The sequence below is a fragment of the Pelodiscus sinensis genome, chromosome 26 (assembly GCF_049634645.1).
Source record: "Pelodiscus sinensis isolate JC-2024 chromosome 26, ASM4963464v1, whole genome shotgun sequence".
In the NCBI taxonomy this organism is placed as follows: Eukaryota; Metazoa; Chordata; order Testudines; family Trionychidae; genus Pelodiscus; species Pelodiscus sinensis.
Window position 1 is genome coordinate 8,761,650 of NC_134736.1, and position 14,660 is coordinate 8,776,309.

Here is a 14,660-nt window from a genome sequence, read left to right on the forward strand (position 1 = left end):
TGGCTGCGGGAACAGGCAGATACCACTCTGACGGGGGGGGGAGGTGGCTGCGGGAACAGGCAGATACCACTCTGACGGGGGGGGGAGGTGGCTGCGGGAACAGGCAGATACCACTCTGACGGGGGGGGGAGGTGGCTGCGGGAACAGGCAGATACCACTCTGACGGGGGGGGGGAGGTGGCTGCGGGAACAGGCAGATACCACTCTGACGGGGGGGGAGGTGGCTGCGGGAACAGGCAGATACCACTCTGACGGGGGGGGGAGGTGGCTGCGGGAACAGACAGATACCACTCTGACGGGGGGGGGGAGGTGGCTGCGGGAACAGGCAGATACCACTCTGACGGGGGGGGCGGGGAGGTGACTGCGGGAACAGGCAGATACCACTCTGACCAGGGGGGGGGAGGTGATTGCGGGAACAGGCAGATACCACTCTGACCGGGCGGGGGGAGGTGATTGCGGGAACAGGAAGATACTACTCTGACCGGGGGGTGGGGGAGGTGGCTGCGGGAACAGGCAGATACCACTCTGACGGGGGGGGGGAGGTGGCTGCGGGAATAGGCAGATACCACTCTGACGGGGGGGGGGGAGGTGATTGCGGGAACAGGCAGATACCACTCTGACCGGGCGGGGGGAGGTGATTGCTGGAACAGGAAGATACTACTCTGACCGGGGGGGGGGGGGGGGGAGGTGGCTGCGGGAACAGGCAGATACCACTCTGACCGGGGGGGGGGGGGGGAGGTGGCTGCGGGAACAGGCAGATACCACTCTGACGGGGGGGGGGAGGTGGCTGCGGGAACAGGCAGATACCACTCTGACGGGGGGGGGGGGAGGTGGCTGCGGGAACAGGCAGATACCACTCTGACGGGGGGGGGGGGAGGTGGCTGCGGGAACAGGCAGATACCACTCTGACGGGGGGGGGGGAGGTGACTGCGGGAACAGGCAGATACCACTCTGACGGGGGGGGGAGGTGGCTGCGGGAACAGGCAGATACCACTCTGACGGGGGGGGGGGAGGTGGCTGCGGGAACAGGCAGATACCACTCTGACGGGGGGGGAGGTGGCTGCGGGAACAGGCAGATACCACTCGGACGGGGGGGGGGAGGTGGCTGCGGGAACAGGCAGATACCACTCTGACGGGGGGGGGAGGTGATTGCGGGAACAGGAGGATACCACTCTGACCTAGGTAATGGGGGGGTGACAGGAGGATAACAATCTGTCTGGGGGGGGGGGTTGGTGAAGGGTTCTCCTACCAGTGTTCTGATCCGAGATGGCGACGGAGGGGGGCGAGTGACGGATGCGGTGGGCGCCACTTAAGGATATTTAAATGCAGTTACTTTCCTAGTCGAGTAGTCGATAGATTTTTTTTTTTTATTGACGACTTGATTAGTCGATGAGGGTAGGCAGTTACCGCGCTCAGTCTGGCTTGCGCTGTGCCCCAGCATAACCTCTCCCCTCCCTCCACCCCTCCTCCCCACTGCTGCTCTGCATTACAAAGGACAGGGCAGCGGACCTGCGAAGATGCCCCACTGCTGGCTCCCCTGTTCCTTGTAATGCAGGGTGGCAGCAGGGAAGCAGAGGTTTATGCTGTGTAATGAGTGACCCAGGACCAGGGACTGAGCCAGCATCTTCTCAGTGCAGAGAAGTGGGGGGATGCAACTAGTTGAAAATGCTAACTGATAAAGCGCCTGCTTATTGGGTAGTTGACTAGTTGCCTACATCAGTAGTACCACTGCTGTGATCCTGGGGAGGATAACGAGGGGAGCAAGCGAGGCTGCCCTGACCTTACATTGGGGGGTGATGGGGAGTGTCATCGCTCTGAACCAAGGCAGGGAGTTGGTGACTGGAAGGTGTTACTCTGACCCTGGTGTGTGGGTGATGGCCTGGCTATGTGCATGGGGCGGCTGTCCTACCCCACAATCTTTCCTGGTAAAAGTCCCATTCCTTCCTTGTACTCTCAGCCCAGGGGAGCAATGGCGAGGGGCACCTCTCATGGCAGGGCCCCCATGTGCTCACCCTGGCATGTCCTGGGGGGAAAGTTCCAAGCCTCCAGCTCCTTTGGACTCCCTCCCTTCTCTTGCCTCTTGGTAAGGTCACTTGGGCTAGTTACAACTGGGCGGCTGGGAGACCTGGCTCCTTGGCCCAGCCATGTTTAAAAACTACCTTGAGTTTCTTTTTTAAAAATGTCTATTTTTTTAAAACTTTTCTATTTGTTTGGTACATACGAAATATCAGATCTTGCTTTTCTCTGTTTGCAGGAAGACTACAGCTTGGTATAGACTTTAAAGAGATAAACGTACCTTACCTCAGTACTGCGAGTCTGGGACAGATTTTGTGTCCTGTGTACCGTAGTTATATCAACCTAAGCCCCAGGTTTAGACACCACTAGGCTGATGCAAGAATTCTTCCATCAGCCTCGTTCATGCCTCTCAGAAAGGTGGATTAACAGTGCTGATGGAAAAATCCCTTCAGGATCAGAAGCATCTCTATGCTATGGTGGTGTAGCTTCAGCATTGCTGTGTAGTGGCTGTAATGTACACCTGGCCTTAGACAAGGCTTTTCAGCTTCTGAATAATGACATCACAAGTGCTGAAATCTTAATGGAGATCCCCAAAATCATGGGTAGAGGGAAAAAAATAAAATTTGTAGAAGCAAGAGCATATTTTAGACTTCATAAAAGGCACAAATTACTCTTTCCACTTTGCGGCTCACCTGTAAGCTATATTTTTGTTTCTCTCTTGAACTGACATAGTTATTTCAGCTGAAGAAGAGAAATCATGTTCTTTTCTCATTGCTTCATTTGTGTTGGGGAGATTTTGATATCTTCAGCTCCCTCTGGAGAAAAGAATCGGTATATGGTTTGTATGCTATTGACATAGTAAAATCAGTAAATCAACGAATATGAAATGAATTTGGGGGTTTTTGTAGGAGACACAGCTTGGATTTCTCCCACTCAGTTTTCTGAAGGATAAAATAAGTAATGCATACACTTAATTACCCAAGATAAATAGGAGCCACAGTGCCTAGGTTGTTAAAAACATGTTGAAGGGTACAGTCTTTCCTTTATCCCCCACAGAAGATGGGCTAGATGAACTAATGGGTTTTTAGTATTTTAATACTGTGACGCTGTAGATTTTTTTTTAACTGGGTTACAATTTACCATTGCTATTACCAACAATGCCTGTTAATATTTTCCCCATCTTCTCCGTTTTCTGCTTGACAGTGACATGCTGAAATTGCATTCCTTCTGTGTGCCAGATGAGCGTGTCTCATTTTTTAAGACGATCTAAATCCAATTTCCATTATTAAAATTATCCAAGTAAATCAGATCCCTCTGTCATGCCCAGTAAGTCCCTGGAATGTAAGAAGCGTGGAGCAAATAGTTTTTTTTAAAAACTAAAAACAGTGTCATGGGCTTCAAACCATAGGAGGAAAACACAGCTGGTTCTGTGTTTGGGGGCTGAGTCGCGGCCAAAGCCAGAGAGGGCAGGATTGCACCATCTCATGTTTTCAGCACCTCCTTGCTTGAAACACATAGCTGAAGCAAGACCCATCAGCCTGTTCTCTCATAAAGATTTATTACTGCTCTGTGTGCCTGCTTTGGGGTTGGAAAAGAATGTGGACTGACTTGGACAGAAAAAGGAAATGGCAGGCGTTCTGGTTGGCGCATTCTCACTAGCTGTGAGTGTGTTAGTTGGACTGGGGACTCCTTGCCTCAGCAGTAATAATTATGACTTACCATTTTATCCGAGGATCACAAAGTGTTTTGCAAGCTTTAACAGAGCCTTATAACACTTCAAGGGAGCAGGCATGCTTGTTTTCCAGATGGTCAGACTGGAGTGCAGGGGCCATGACTGGCCATGGTCATATAAAAAGTCAGCAGATCTGGGGATGTAGCCCAAGAGTTTCTATTCCCAATCATTTGATCTAGCCACTAGATTGGGTTGGGCAATAATTTTTAATGGGGGTCCACTCCAAGATATTGGCAAATGGTCAAGGGCCACACTTCTACGGGAGGGATATAGGGTCTGGGATGGAGATTGGGTGCAGAAGGGAACTTGAGGTAGGGGACTGGGGTGCAGGAGGGGGTGTGGGGTCGGAGAGGGACTTTGGGTGAAGGAGGGGGTTGTGACCTGGGGCAGAGGTTTGGGGGGCAGGGTCCAGGAGGGATGCAGGAGAGGATTCTGGCCTAGGGGAGGGGCTCTAGGAGGGGGGCAGGGTCTGGGAGGGAGCTGTGACCTGGGAGAAAGGGTGGGGAGGGGTACAGAGGGTTTGGGTGGTTACCTGGGGTAGATAGTTGGAGGGAAGTGGAGTGCTAGAGGCAGGCTCTGGCTGGGAGGCGCTTATCTAGGTGGCTCCTAGCCAGCAGCCCTGCAGGAACCTCAGGCAGGCTGGCTGATGCATTCCCAGGCTGGTGGGCTAGCTGTACCATGTGGCTCTACTCTGGGCATGGGGGTGGGACGGAGGCTTCACACACTGCCCCTGCAACATTTCTCACTGTCTACACTGGCGGGGAGTTCTTGCGCAAGAACACTGACATTCTAATGTAAGAAATCAGTGCTTCTTACGCAAGAACTATGACGCTCCTGCTCAGGGATAAGCCCTCTTGCCTAAGTGTTCTTGCACAAGAGGCCAGTGTTGACAGGCAACATGAATTTCTTGCACAAGAAAGCTGGATGGCTAAAATGGCCATCGAGCTTTCTTGCACAAGAGAGTGTCTACACGGGCACGGATGCTTTTGCGCAAAAGCACATGCCAGTGTAGACGCTCTCTTGCTCAAATACTTGAACACAAAAACTCTTGCGATAAAAGTATTTGCGCAGAATCTTGCCAATGTAGACGTAGCCTGTTTGTCCAGTCACATGATGAGAGGTGGGGGGAGAGAATGGAGGAAATGAACTTGACTTTAGACTGACTCAGCACAGCATTTCAATATCTTTTATATCTTAGGGTACGTCTACACTACAGCACTAATTCGAACTAACTTAGTTCGAATTAGTTAATTCGAACTAAGCTAATTCGAACTAACGCATCCAGACTAAAAAACTAGTTCGAATTAGCGTTTTGCTAATTCGAACTAGCATGTCCACATTAAGTGGACCCTGAACCAGGGTTAAGGATGGCCGGAAGCAGTGCCGGCAGGACATCAGATGAGGACTTAGAGCGTGGAGCTACTGCCTCAGGCTAGCCGAGGGCTGTGCTTAAAGGGACCCGACCCCCACCCCGGACAGACAGTTCTCAGGGGTGCCCCGCTTGCAAAGCAGTCCTGGCTTGGAGTGCCCTGAGTGCCCACACTGGGCACATCACACAGCACTCGGCCATCAGCCCGGCTGCACTTGCCGCAGGCTGACATCTGGGGAGAGGGGCCAATTGGGGGGCTGCAGAGCTTCCACCTCCAGAAGCCTGCAGAGCCAGCCCAGTCCTCCCCATCGGGGGCTCGTACCCCATTCCTCCCTCACCTCCTTCCACTTACCCCTCCCTAGCCCCCCTTCCTGATGTACAAAATAAAGAAAACGTGTGGTCAAAAATAGAATCTCTCTTTATTGAACAAAACTCGGGGAGACTGGGAAAAGGAGGTTGGAGAGGGGAAGAGAGAGGGTGGGAGAGGGGAGGGTAACTAAAATGATCAGAGGTTTGGAACAGGTCCCAGATGAAGAGAGGCTAAAGAGACTGGGACTTTTCAGTTTAGAAAAGAGGAGACTGAGGGGGGGATAGGATAGAGGTCTATAAAAGCATGAGTGGGGTGGAGAGGGTGCATAAAGAATAGTTCTTCATTAGGTCCCATAATAGAAGGACTAAAGGACACCAAAGGAAAGGAATGGATAGCAGGCTTCAAACTAGTAACAGAAAGTTGTTCTTCACAAAGCAGAGAGTCAACCTGTGGAACTCCTTGCTGCAGGAGGCTGTGAAGGCTGGAACTAGAACAGAGTTTAAAGGGAAGTGAGATAAAGTGATGGAGGTTGGGTCCATGAAGTGGTATTAGCCAGGGGGTAGGAGTGGTGTCCCTGCCCAAAGTTTGTGGAAGGCTGGAGAGGGATGGCACGAGACAAATGGCTTGGTCACTGTCTAGGGTTGGCCACTGTCGGCAGACAGGCTACTGGGCTAGATGGACCTTTGGTCTGACCCAGTACGGCCATTGTAAGCTCAGGGCTCAGGGTCGGGGGTCTCAGTGGACCACCTTGATTTTCATGCACACCTGCTCCTGGGTGACCAGGCTGGCAGCTCTCCTGCCCTAGATGACCACTTTCCTGTGCCTAGTGCAGAGGTCATGGACAAGGTCCACGATGTCCGCACTAGTCCAGGCGGGTGCCCGCCTCTTGCGGTCCCGGGCAAGCTCCCGGGAGCCACCAGCCTGGTCCCGGGAAGCGGGGGAGGGCTGGGGGGCATCGGGTGGCTGGCTCGAACCGTGCCAGTTGCAGGGTCTGCTAGCTGGGTGCTGGCAGGCTTGCACCTGGCACGGGCACCGTAGCCAGCCCATGCCCCTTTAAGGGGTCCGGGGCCGGGAGGGGGGCAATAGAGGTTCCCTGGTGTTGGCCAGAGTGGCCACCAGGGAAAGCTGGGGAGGGCTAGCCTCCCACTAGTTTGAATTAAGGGGCTACACACCCCTTAATTCGAACTAGTAAGTTCGAACTAGGCTTAGTCCTCATGGAATGAGGTTTACCTAGTTCGAACTAAGCGCTCCGCTAGTTCGAATTAAGTTCGAACTAGCGGAGCACTAGTGTAGCGCCTATGAAAGTTAATTCGAACTAACATCCATTAGTTCGAATTAACTTTGTAGTGTAGACATGCCCTCAGTGATTCCATCATCCTCAGTGGAGTTATTCCTGCCCAGCACTGGTATGAGAGGTGACATTTGGGCTCTAGGTGTGTACTTACAGCGATTCAAATTCAGCCCTGCTGCGAACAGGTATATTTCCCATTGAAGTCGCAAGGGATTGTGCACCTGCTTACACCAGGAATGACTAGCCCCAGGAGTGCTGGGGACAGTTCGTGGGTGAGAAAGAGGCTGCTTTTTCCTATTCCATCCCAGTGTTGTTTCTGCTCGTTTTCCTGCTGACCATCCCTTCAGGATGCATGCCACACTTGTTTTGCATACCCTCCGAATGTCGAGCTGGTGCTAGTTATGCTGTTTCTTCCATTTATACCACCCTTCATATGACTGCTGATTTGACCTAGAGCTATTCCTAGGAGTTGCGGAGTTTTAAGTATTTTGTAAAATAATTGTGAACGCACGCACAGCTCTCTGCATATAGTAAATGTTTCTGTGTGAAGTCTGTCTGATATCTAGCCACTGTTGAGATGATGCTTAAGATTTTCAGCATGAGCAGACTCAAACATAACTAATTCCAATAACTGAACTGCAGAGCGGCATACAGATATCCTACCACAATCCCCTGGCTGCTCCTTTTGTAATTTCTTTACAAAGTAACTGAACCCTGAAGAAAAACAAGTTTCAAAACCAGCCAAAAAGCAATCTCCCATTTGTGAGTCCTCTGAGGCTATCTGTCTTGCTACTGTATCGCACTAGGTTCACAGGAGATTGTGCTAGCGTAGCAGGAAAGTCATTGTCAGTCCTTCTCATTCTTGTTTTAATTTTCTCCACAGCCTTTTAAAACTCCTAGTTTTAAACTGCAGGGTAAGGAAAACTGCCCCCAAAAGGGAGTTTTATCGTTATTTACAAATTGTTAATTTGGGGGGCAATGATATAGTGCTCTGAATGTGAAATTAGAGGCAGGCAAAGAGTCAGAATTGGTCAAAAAGAAGGTAAAACAGTTTTGGCTTCCTTAGTGCATCTTCAGTGGGGAGGGGAAAGTGTTACAGGACGGCAGAGCTCTTCTGTTAACCCTTCCTATTAGTAGCAGTTGAAGCTGGAAAGGAAATGCTGCCTGATTCCTGCTGACTCCTTGGGCCAGGTGTAGCTTGTTAACTCCTGCCTGGATTTAAGGGAGGCTGGAAAAGCCACCTGGGCTAGGGATGTGATCGACTAGTCAACTGTCCAATAAGCAAATGCTTACCAGATAGTCGACATGCTAGTTGACTAGTTGCTCCCCCGCCCCTTACTGCCTCTGTCAGAAAGAGGCAGTGAAGGTTTGGGGGGAGAGGAAGGGGTGCTTCAAAGTGGCAGCAACTGGGGCCAGACCCTCGGTTCCATGCTTTGAAATGCTGTGTGCAGCCCAGGGACAGCTCAGAGTCCTCAGCTGGCCCAGGCTGTACGTGGCGTTTCAAAGCGGCAGCGCCATGTGGAGCCCGGTGTCTGCTGCTTTGAAACACCTTGTGCAGCCCAGAGTTCGACTGCTTGAGTCCCCCACTGGCCCAGTGCTCCCCACAGCGCTTTCACCTTTGAAATGTAGCAACAGCCCTGAGGCTGGCGGAGGTGCCCAGATTGCATTGACTATTCGATTAGCCAAATAATCGACATTTTACATCCCTTTTCTGGGCAGTGAGATTTAGGGCTAAGAAGCTGTAAAGTACCCTTGGGAACAACCCAGCCTGAATGCAAGCTTGACCCGGAGTTTTTATTTTGAGTTAGGTTTGTTAACTCCAGCCAAAGCAAGGAGTAGCATGTGTGGCTTTTGTTCTGGAGCAGTGCAGGCATGCCACCTGCTGACATATCTAGATTGTAGAGAGATCCACGAGTACAGCAGGGAGAAAAGACTGGAGAGTGATATTGGATTCTGTCTGACTGTTATGTAACTCATTAAATGGTAGGTGCTATGTAAATAAGGGGTAATGCTTTCAAAGAGCAGCCATGTCTCACTTTCAGAAACGAATTTAGGTAACTTTTTTTTTTTTGGGTGACGATTGCGCAAGGACAACAATAATACATATAACAGGTCTATCTCTTACCAGGTGGCTATGGATCCTTTTTTTTCTGAAAAGACTGATGAAGCCTGCTAGAATAAGGTTACAAGTCAGGTGGAATGGTTTTCTTCCACAGAGGGCCAGCGGGTGTATGTTCTTTGTGGCTGGGTGTTTCCCACTTCCTTGCTCCTGTGGATTGTTACATGATCCTCTCTAAGCAATGTGGAGTGTGGAAAGAGATGCACAAATTGCCCAGCCCCTCTCTGAACCACTCCAAGAAACTCTTCTGTGAAAAACCCACCATCTTGACAGTTGCCTGTCTCTGCTTCAACCTAATTGTATCCTCCAGGCCTGAAATTCATTGTGCTATTTACCCAGTTAAGTGCGCTCTCCCATTCAGTGTTGTTAGTGGCAAGCGACTAGTGCTTGGGTTGCATCTAGTTAGCTCGTTATGTCTCTCTTTACTAAACTAGTACTTTAGTACTAGGACTGACAACTATGACGTGCATCCACACAACATGTTGAGTACAAGCAAGAGCAGTGTTAGTTTCTATAGTTGCTGTTTCATCTGACCCAGTTTACCTCCCTCTTTACCTGAAGGGACCCTCCCATAAGAGTACAAGAGGAGTTTAGCTTTATGAACCATTTTAATCCCAATCTTTGAAGAGCCTACCTATGGTGTTGGCTTTTAGGGTGCTGAATTTGTCTATTGGATGTTTATACCCCTACCCCCAGCAACCCCCTCCTTGTCACCAAACAGCTTTCCTTTTCATAAGAACGGCCATACTGGGTCAGACCAAAGGTCCATTCAGCCCAGTACCTTGTCTGCCGACAGTGGCCAATGCCAGGTGCCCCACAGGGAGTGAATCAAACAGGTAATGATCAAGTGATCTCTCTTCTGCCATCCATCTCCACCCTCTGACAAACAAACAGAGGCTGGGGACACCATTCCTTACCCAGACTGGCTAATAGCCATTTATGGACTTAACCTCCATGAATTTATCTAGTTCTCTTTTAAACCCTGTTTATAGTCCTAGCCTTCACAGCCTCCTCAGGCAAGGAGTTCCACAGATTGACTATACACTGTGAATTTGAACTTCCTTTTATTTGTTTTAAACCTGCTGCCCATTAATTTCATTTGGTGAACCCTAGTTCTTATATTATGGGAATAAGTAAATAAGTAAAAAGCTTTTCCTTATTCACTTTCTCCACACCACTCATGATTTTATATACCTCTATCCTATCACCCCTCAGTCTCCTCTTTTCCAAGCTGAAAAGTCCAAGTCTCTTTAATCTCTCCTCCTATGGGATCCATTCCAAACCCCTAATCATTTTAGTTGCCCTTCTCTTAACCTTTTCTAATGCCAGTATATCTTTTTTGAGATGAGACGACCACATCTGTACACCGTATTCCAGATGTGGGTGTACCATGGAATTATATAAGGGCAGTAAGATATTCTCTGTCTTATTTTCTATCCCTTTTTTAATGATGCCTCACATCCTGTTTGCTTTTTTGACTGCCGCTGCACACTGTGTGGATGTCTTTAGAGAACTATCCACGATGACTCCAAGATCTCTTTCCTGATTAGTTGTAGCTAAATTAGCCCCCATATGTATAGTTGGGGTTATTTTTCCCAATGTGCATTACTTTACATTTATCCACATTAAATTTCATTTGCCATTTTGTTGCCCAGTCACTTTAGTTTGGTGAGATCTTTTTGAAGTTCTTCACAGTCTGCTTTGGTCTTAACTACCTTGAGCAGTTTAGTATCATCTACAAACTTTGCCACCTCACTGTTTACCCCTTTTTCCAGATCATTTATTAATATGTTGAATAGGATCAGTCTTAGGACTGACCCTTGGGGAACACCATTAGTTACCCCTCTCCATTCTGAAAATTTACCATTTATTTCCTGTCTTTTAACCAGTTCTCAGTCCATGAAAGGATCTTCCCTCTTATTCCATGACAACTTATTTTACGTAAAAGCCTTTGGTGAGTGACCTTGTCAAAGGCTTTCTGGAAATCCAAGTACACTGTATCTACTGGATCCCCCTGGTCCACATGTTTATTGACCCCTTCAAAGAACTCTTAAGGCTGTGTCTAGACTGGCAAGTTTTTCCGCAAAAACTTGCCAGCTGTCTACACTGGCCACTTGAATTTCTGCAAGAACACTGACAATCTCATGTAAGAAATTAATGCTTCTTGCGGAAATACTATGCTGCTCCTATTCGGGCAAAAGTCCTTTTGCACAAAAGCTTTTGCGCAAAAGGGCCAGTGTAGACAGCTCAGATTTGTTTTGCGCAAAAAAGCCCCGATAGCGAAAATGGCGATCGGGGCTTTTTTGCGCAAAAGCGTGTTTAAATTGGCACGGATGCTTTTCCGCAAAAAGTGCTTTTGCGGAAAAGCGTCCGTGCCAATCTAGATGCTCTTTTCCGCAAATGCTTTTAATGGAAAACTTTTCCGTTAAAAGTATTTGCGGAAAATCATGCCCAGTCTAGATGTAGCCCAATAGATTAGTAAGACATGATTTCCCTTTACAGAAACCATGTTGACTTTTGCCCAACAAATTATGATTAAAATCTGAGGCTGAGAGGTGCAAAGTCCCAAACAGCTCAGATTTATAGAAGCAAGTCCATGTGTTCTGCATGCCCCCAGTGGCACAAAGCCAGCTGTATGTACACCTGAGATTCCATCTGGCAAAATCCAGAAGCCTGGCCCCAGATCTTCAAACAAGCTTTAGCTTTTTAGCATCCTGAAGAGTCCCTGCCTTTGACTAGTGTCAGACTTCAAAACCAACTGGAGGGAGGGAGGTTAATATGTTTTTAAAGAATAGCCCTATTAAACTAGGCTTATTAAAATGCCATTCCATTGAGAGAGACTTTTTTGAAAGTAAGTTTAAGCATGTTAGAGAGGCTCAACAATTTTAAGTCTGGTGCTATCCAAATCCAGTTTACTGTGCTGTGAGGCAGGGAGATGTTGGAGTAGGGTGATGGCAATTGGTCTCGGTAACAAAGCATTGGAAACCTATCTAAAGCCTTAGATTATTTTTCTTATTAGCATATCTATTGCTTTTGGCCTGGAGATGAGCTTTTCATGTTTAAAGTGTAATTGAATTGCAAACTAGCTGTTAACTCAAATGCTGTAAATAAGATGGATGGACTTGCCACTCAGGGCCCATAAAATGGGAAATTTGTAAGTACTCTTTTAATTCAGCTTTTAAAAGCCATACACCAGTCTGGAAAAGTCTGGCTGTAGCTCGCAACTCAGCATAAAAGCGTGGTATACTATTGAGTTAGTTCTTATTGTCTGCAGAAAATCCACTTTCGAGAGAGCTGAAGCAGATGACGAAGTGTCAGGAAATTACAAAGTGTCTCATCATTTCAAAGCAGCATGTTTATCTTGGATGAATAAATCCTTTACGAGAGAGGACTAGAGTTTACGTTCTGGGGCCAAATTCAGGCACCAGGTGTCAGTGGGTCAAATTAGACTCTTGTAAATGGGTGTACGGGTGAATAACTTACATACTGATGCTTCTGTCACAGTTCAGGGTGGCTGCACCTGCACTTACACTCAATGGTCCAGCCATGACACCTGCTCTCAGGCTTCCAGCTCCCAAGCTGTTGTCTGTCTTGGCTGGAGACCCACGTCTCTCTCTCCCTTCTGACTGAGGTATTCCTAGGCATTATAGTTCTCTGCCTTGTCAGTGTTATGTCCAGCAGAGGCAGGCTGCCCAAGCACACCCGCTGGCTTTCTCCTCAGAAACTGATCACAAAGTGATTCCTCCGGCTATAGGTTACCACAAACATTTTCTAAGCAGGTCTACTTTATTCTTCAGGTAAAAGGTGTTAGAGAAAACATTTGAAAACAATGAAAGAACCTGTACAGTTGCAAAGAAGCTTACCAGAGTTCATCCCAACTCTCCCACGGGTTACGGTGGGATAAATCCTGTCACCTTCTCTTAGGCAAGTCCTTAGGGTTACCAGTTCATCTTTCAGATTCAGCTCAGACCAAGCACACTCATGACATGTCCAGTCCAACCTTTTCTATAGCTCGGGGTCTTTGTCCTGGAGGCTCTAGAAGCTGATAGTAGCAAACAAAGAGTCTCTTCCCTCCAGGGTAAAACTTCAGAAGGTTGGCTTGGGAGAGGGAAAATTTACATCCAGCTCACCACAAGGATCCTAGGGAAATCCGCAGTGCACACAAGGATAAAAAAAAGAAAAAAAGAAAGCCCCTTTGTACCTCCTGAGATAGCAAGAAGATAGGATCAATGCAAAATAAAATTCCATACTGTGTCACATACATCTTTACATTTCCAAAACACTGTACCCCTGGGTTATTAACCTGACATCAGTAAGGCTTAATTTACACCAGTAATGTTCAGTCGGGATATTACAGGGTATTGCCAGTCTATTGCAGCCTCTGCTTCTCTCCCTTACATAGCCCTCATACTGTCTGCAGACTGAAGAATAGTATCTACAAGCATGGAGGTTAAATGGCCAGAGGCAAGTTTGCTACTGACTGTTAGCCAGCATGCTCTCTACCCTCCTGATGGGAAGCGGCTAAAGCTAGGAAGCAGTGTGGCTACTGTAGTGGTGGGGGAGGGGAAATATATAATTGCTGAGCTAGAATAAGTTTGTTTGCAGGCTGATAGTGACTTCTAACGCTAGGTGAATGGAGCCTCCGGCGATGCAGAAGATGCTGTAGTGATCCTGGAGAAGACTCCCTTCCAGGAGGAGAGCATCCCCGATCTGCTGAAGAAACACACAAAGTTGCAGCTCCAGATGTCCAATGATATCTACAGTACCTACCACCTGTACCCACCTCCGCAGCTGAGCGGTAAGTAGACAAAATGTGTCTAGACTTTCCTATGCCTGCTGGTGGCAAACATAAAGGACCATGGTGCCTGGTATGCAGCGTGGACTCCCTTTGCCTTAGTCAGTATAGTGTGTGTTTCAGGAGAGTGGTCCATTGTTATTGCTGTGTTGTGGTGAGGAGAAGAGACCCAGCATGCTAGCTCACCCTGGAGTTAACCATGTGGCGGAACTGATAGAGCTCTGACTCTATGTCATGAGTCCAAGTCCCACAATGCTGGGAATGTGGGGGATCTTGCATGGTTGCAGATGCCATCTTTCTGCTGAGCTGTTCCTTCTGGTTGTACTGGAGAAAGTAAAATGTCACTGCACGTTCGCCAGTAACATCAAGGGTTAATCCCAATGCACTCACTTCTGTCCCCAAACTGCTCTTCCTCTCCAGAGTGGCCTTTAAGCTACTGTCTGGGGCAAACAGCTGCTGTGGGTGCCATCGGATGCCCATTCTGCCCTAGTAGGACGAATTTCCTTTCTTTGGAAGGCCTGTTGAGGGGGGGGGGGAGAGAGAGAGAGAGAGTGTGTGTGTGTGTGTGTGTCCCCACAAATCAACACATTTGTATAGCTCAGTCAATGGACATGCATCCTGCAGAAACATTATCACTTCCCTCAAGGCAACAAACATCTGCCAGGTGAGTACTGGGCTAAATAGTGGCCTCTGCTTGGAAATGCTCTGAGATCTAAGGATAAAAAACCCTATCAAAACGCCAGGCATGTAGAGGGGGAACATAGAAGAATGCTTGTTGTTTGTAGTTCATTAGAATGCCAGTTCTGTAGACACTGACTTTCACACTGGATTATTCTAATTAATTACCTTGTTCAAGGGGGCAACAAACTCTAATAGGTAGAGCAGGGAATTTGGAGCCAGGAATCGGAGTTCTACTGAGCATTCTTTACTCTGTGACCTTAGATGAGCTACCGTACTGTCCCATGCCTCAGTTTCCCTACTTGTAAATGGGGCTAATGGCACTTGTCCACTTCTTATGGGTACTTTGAG

At 48.3% G+C, this 14,660-nt stretch overlaps 1 protein-coding gene across 1 annotated transcript in view; it reads left to right on the forward strand.

The window, feature by feature from the left end:
* Window positions 1-14,660, forward strand: part of DCPS (decapping enzyme, scavenger) — a 69,352-nt gene that overhangs the window by 2,649 nt on the left and 52,043 nt on the right. Inside the window, exon 2 of the mRNA XM_075909294.1 lies at window positions 13,466-13,634. Within this exon, the coding sequence (XP_075765409.1) occupies window positions 13,466-13,634 (169 nt within the window). The remainder of the gene's footprint in view (window positions 1-13,465; window positions 13,635-14,660) is intronic.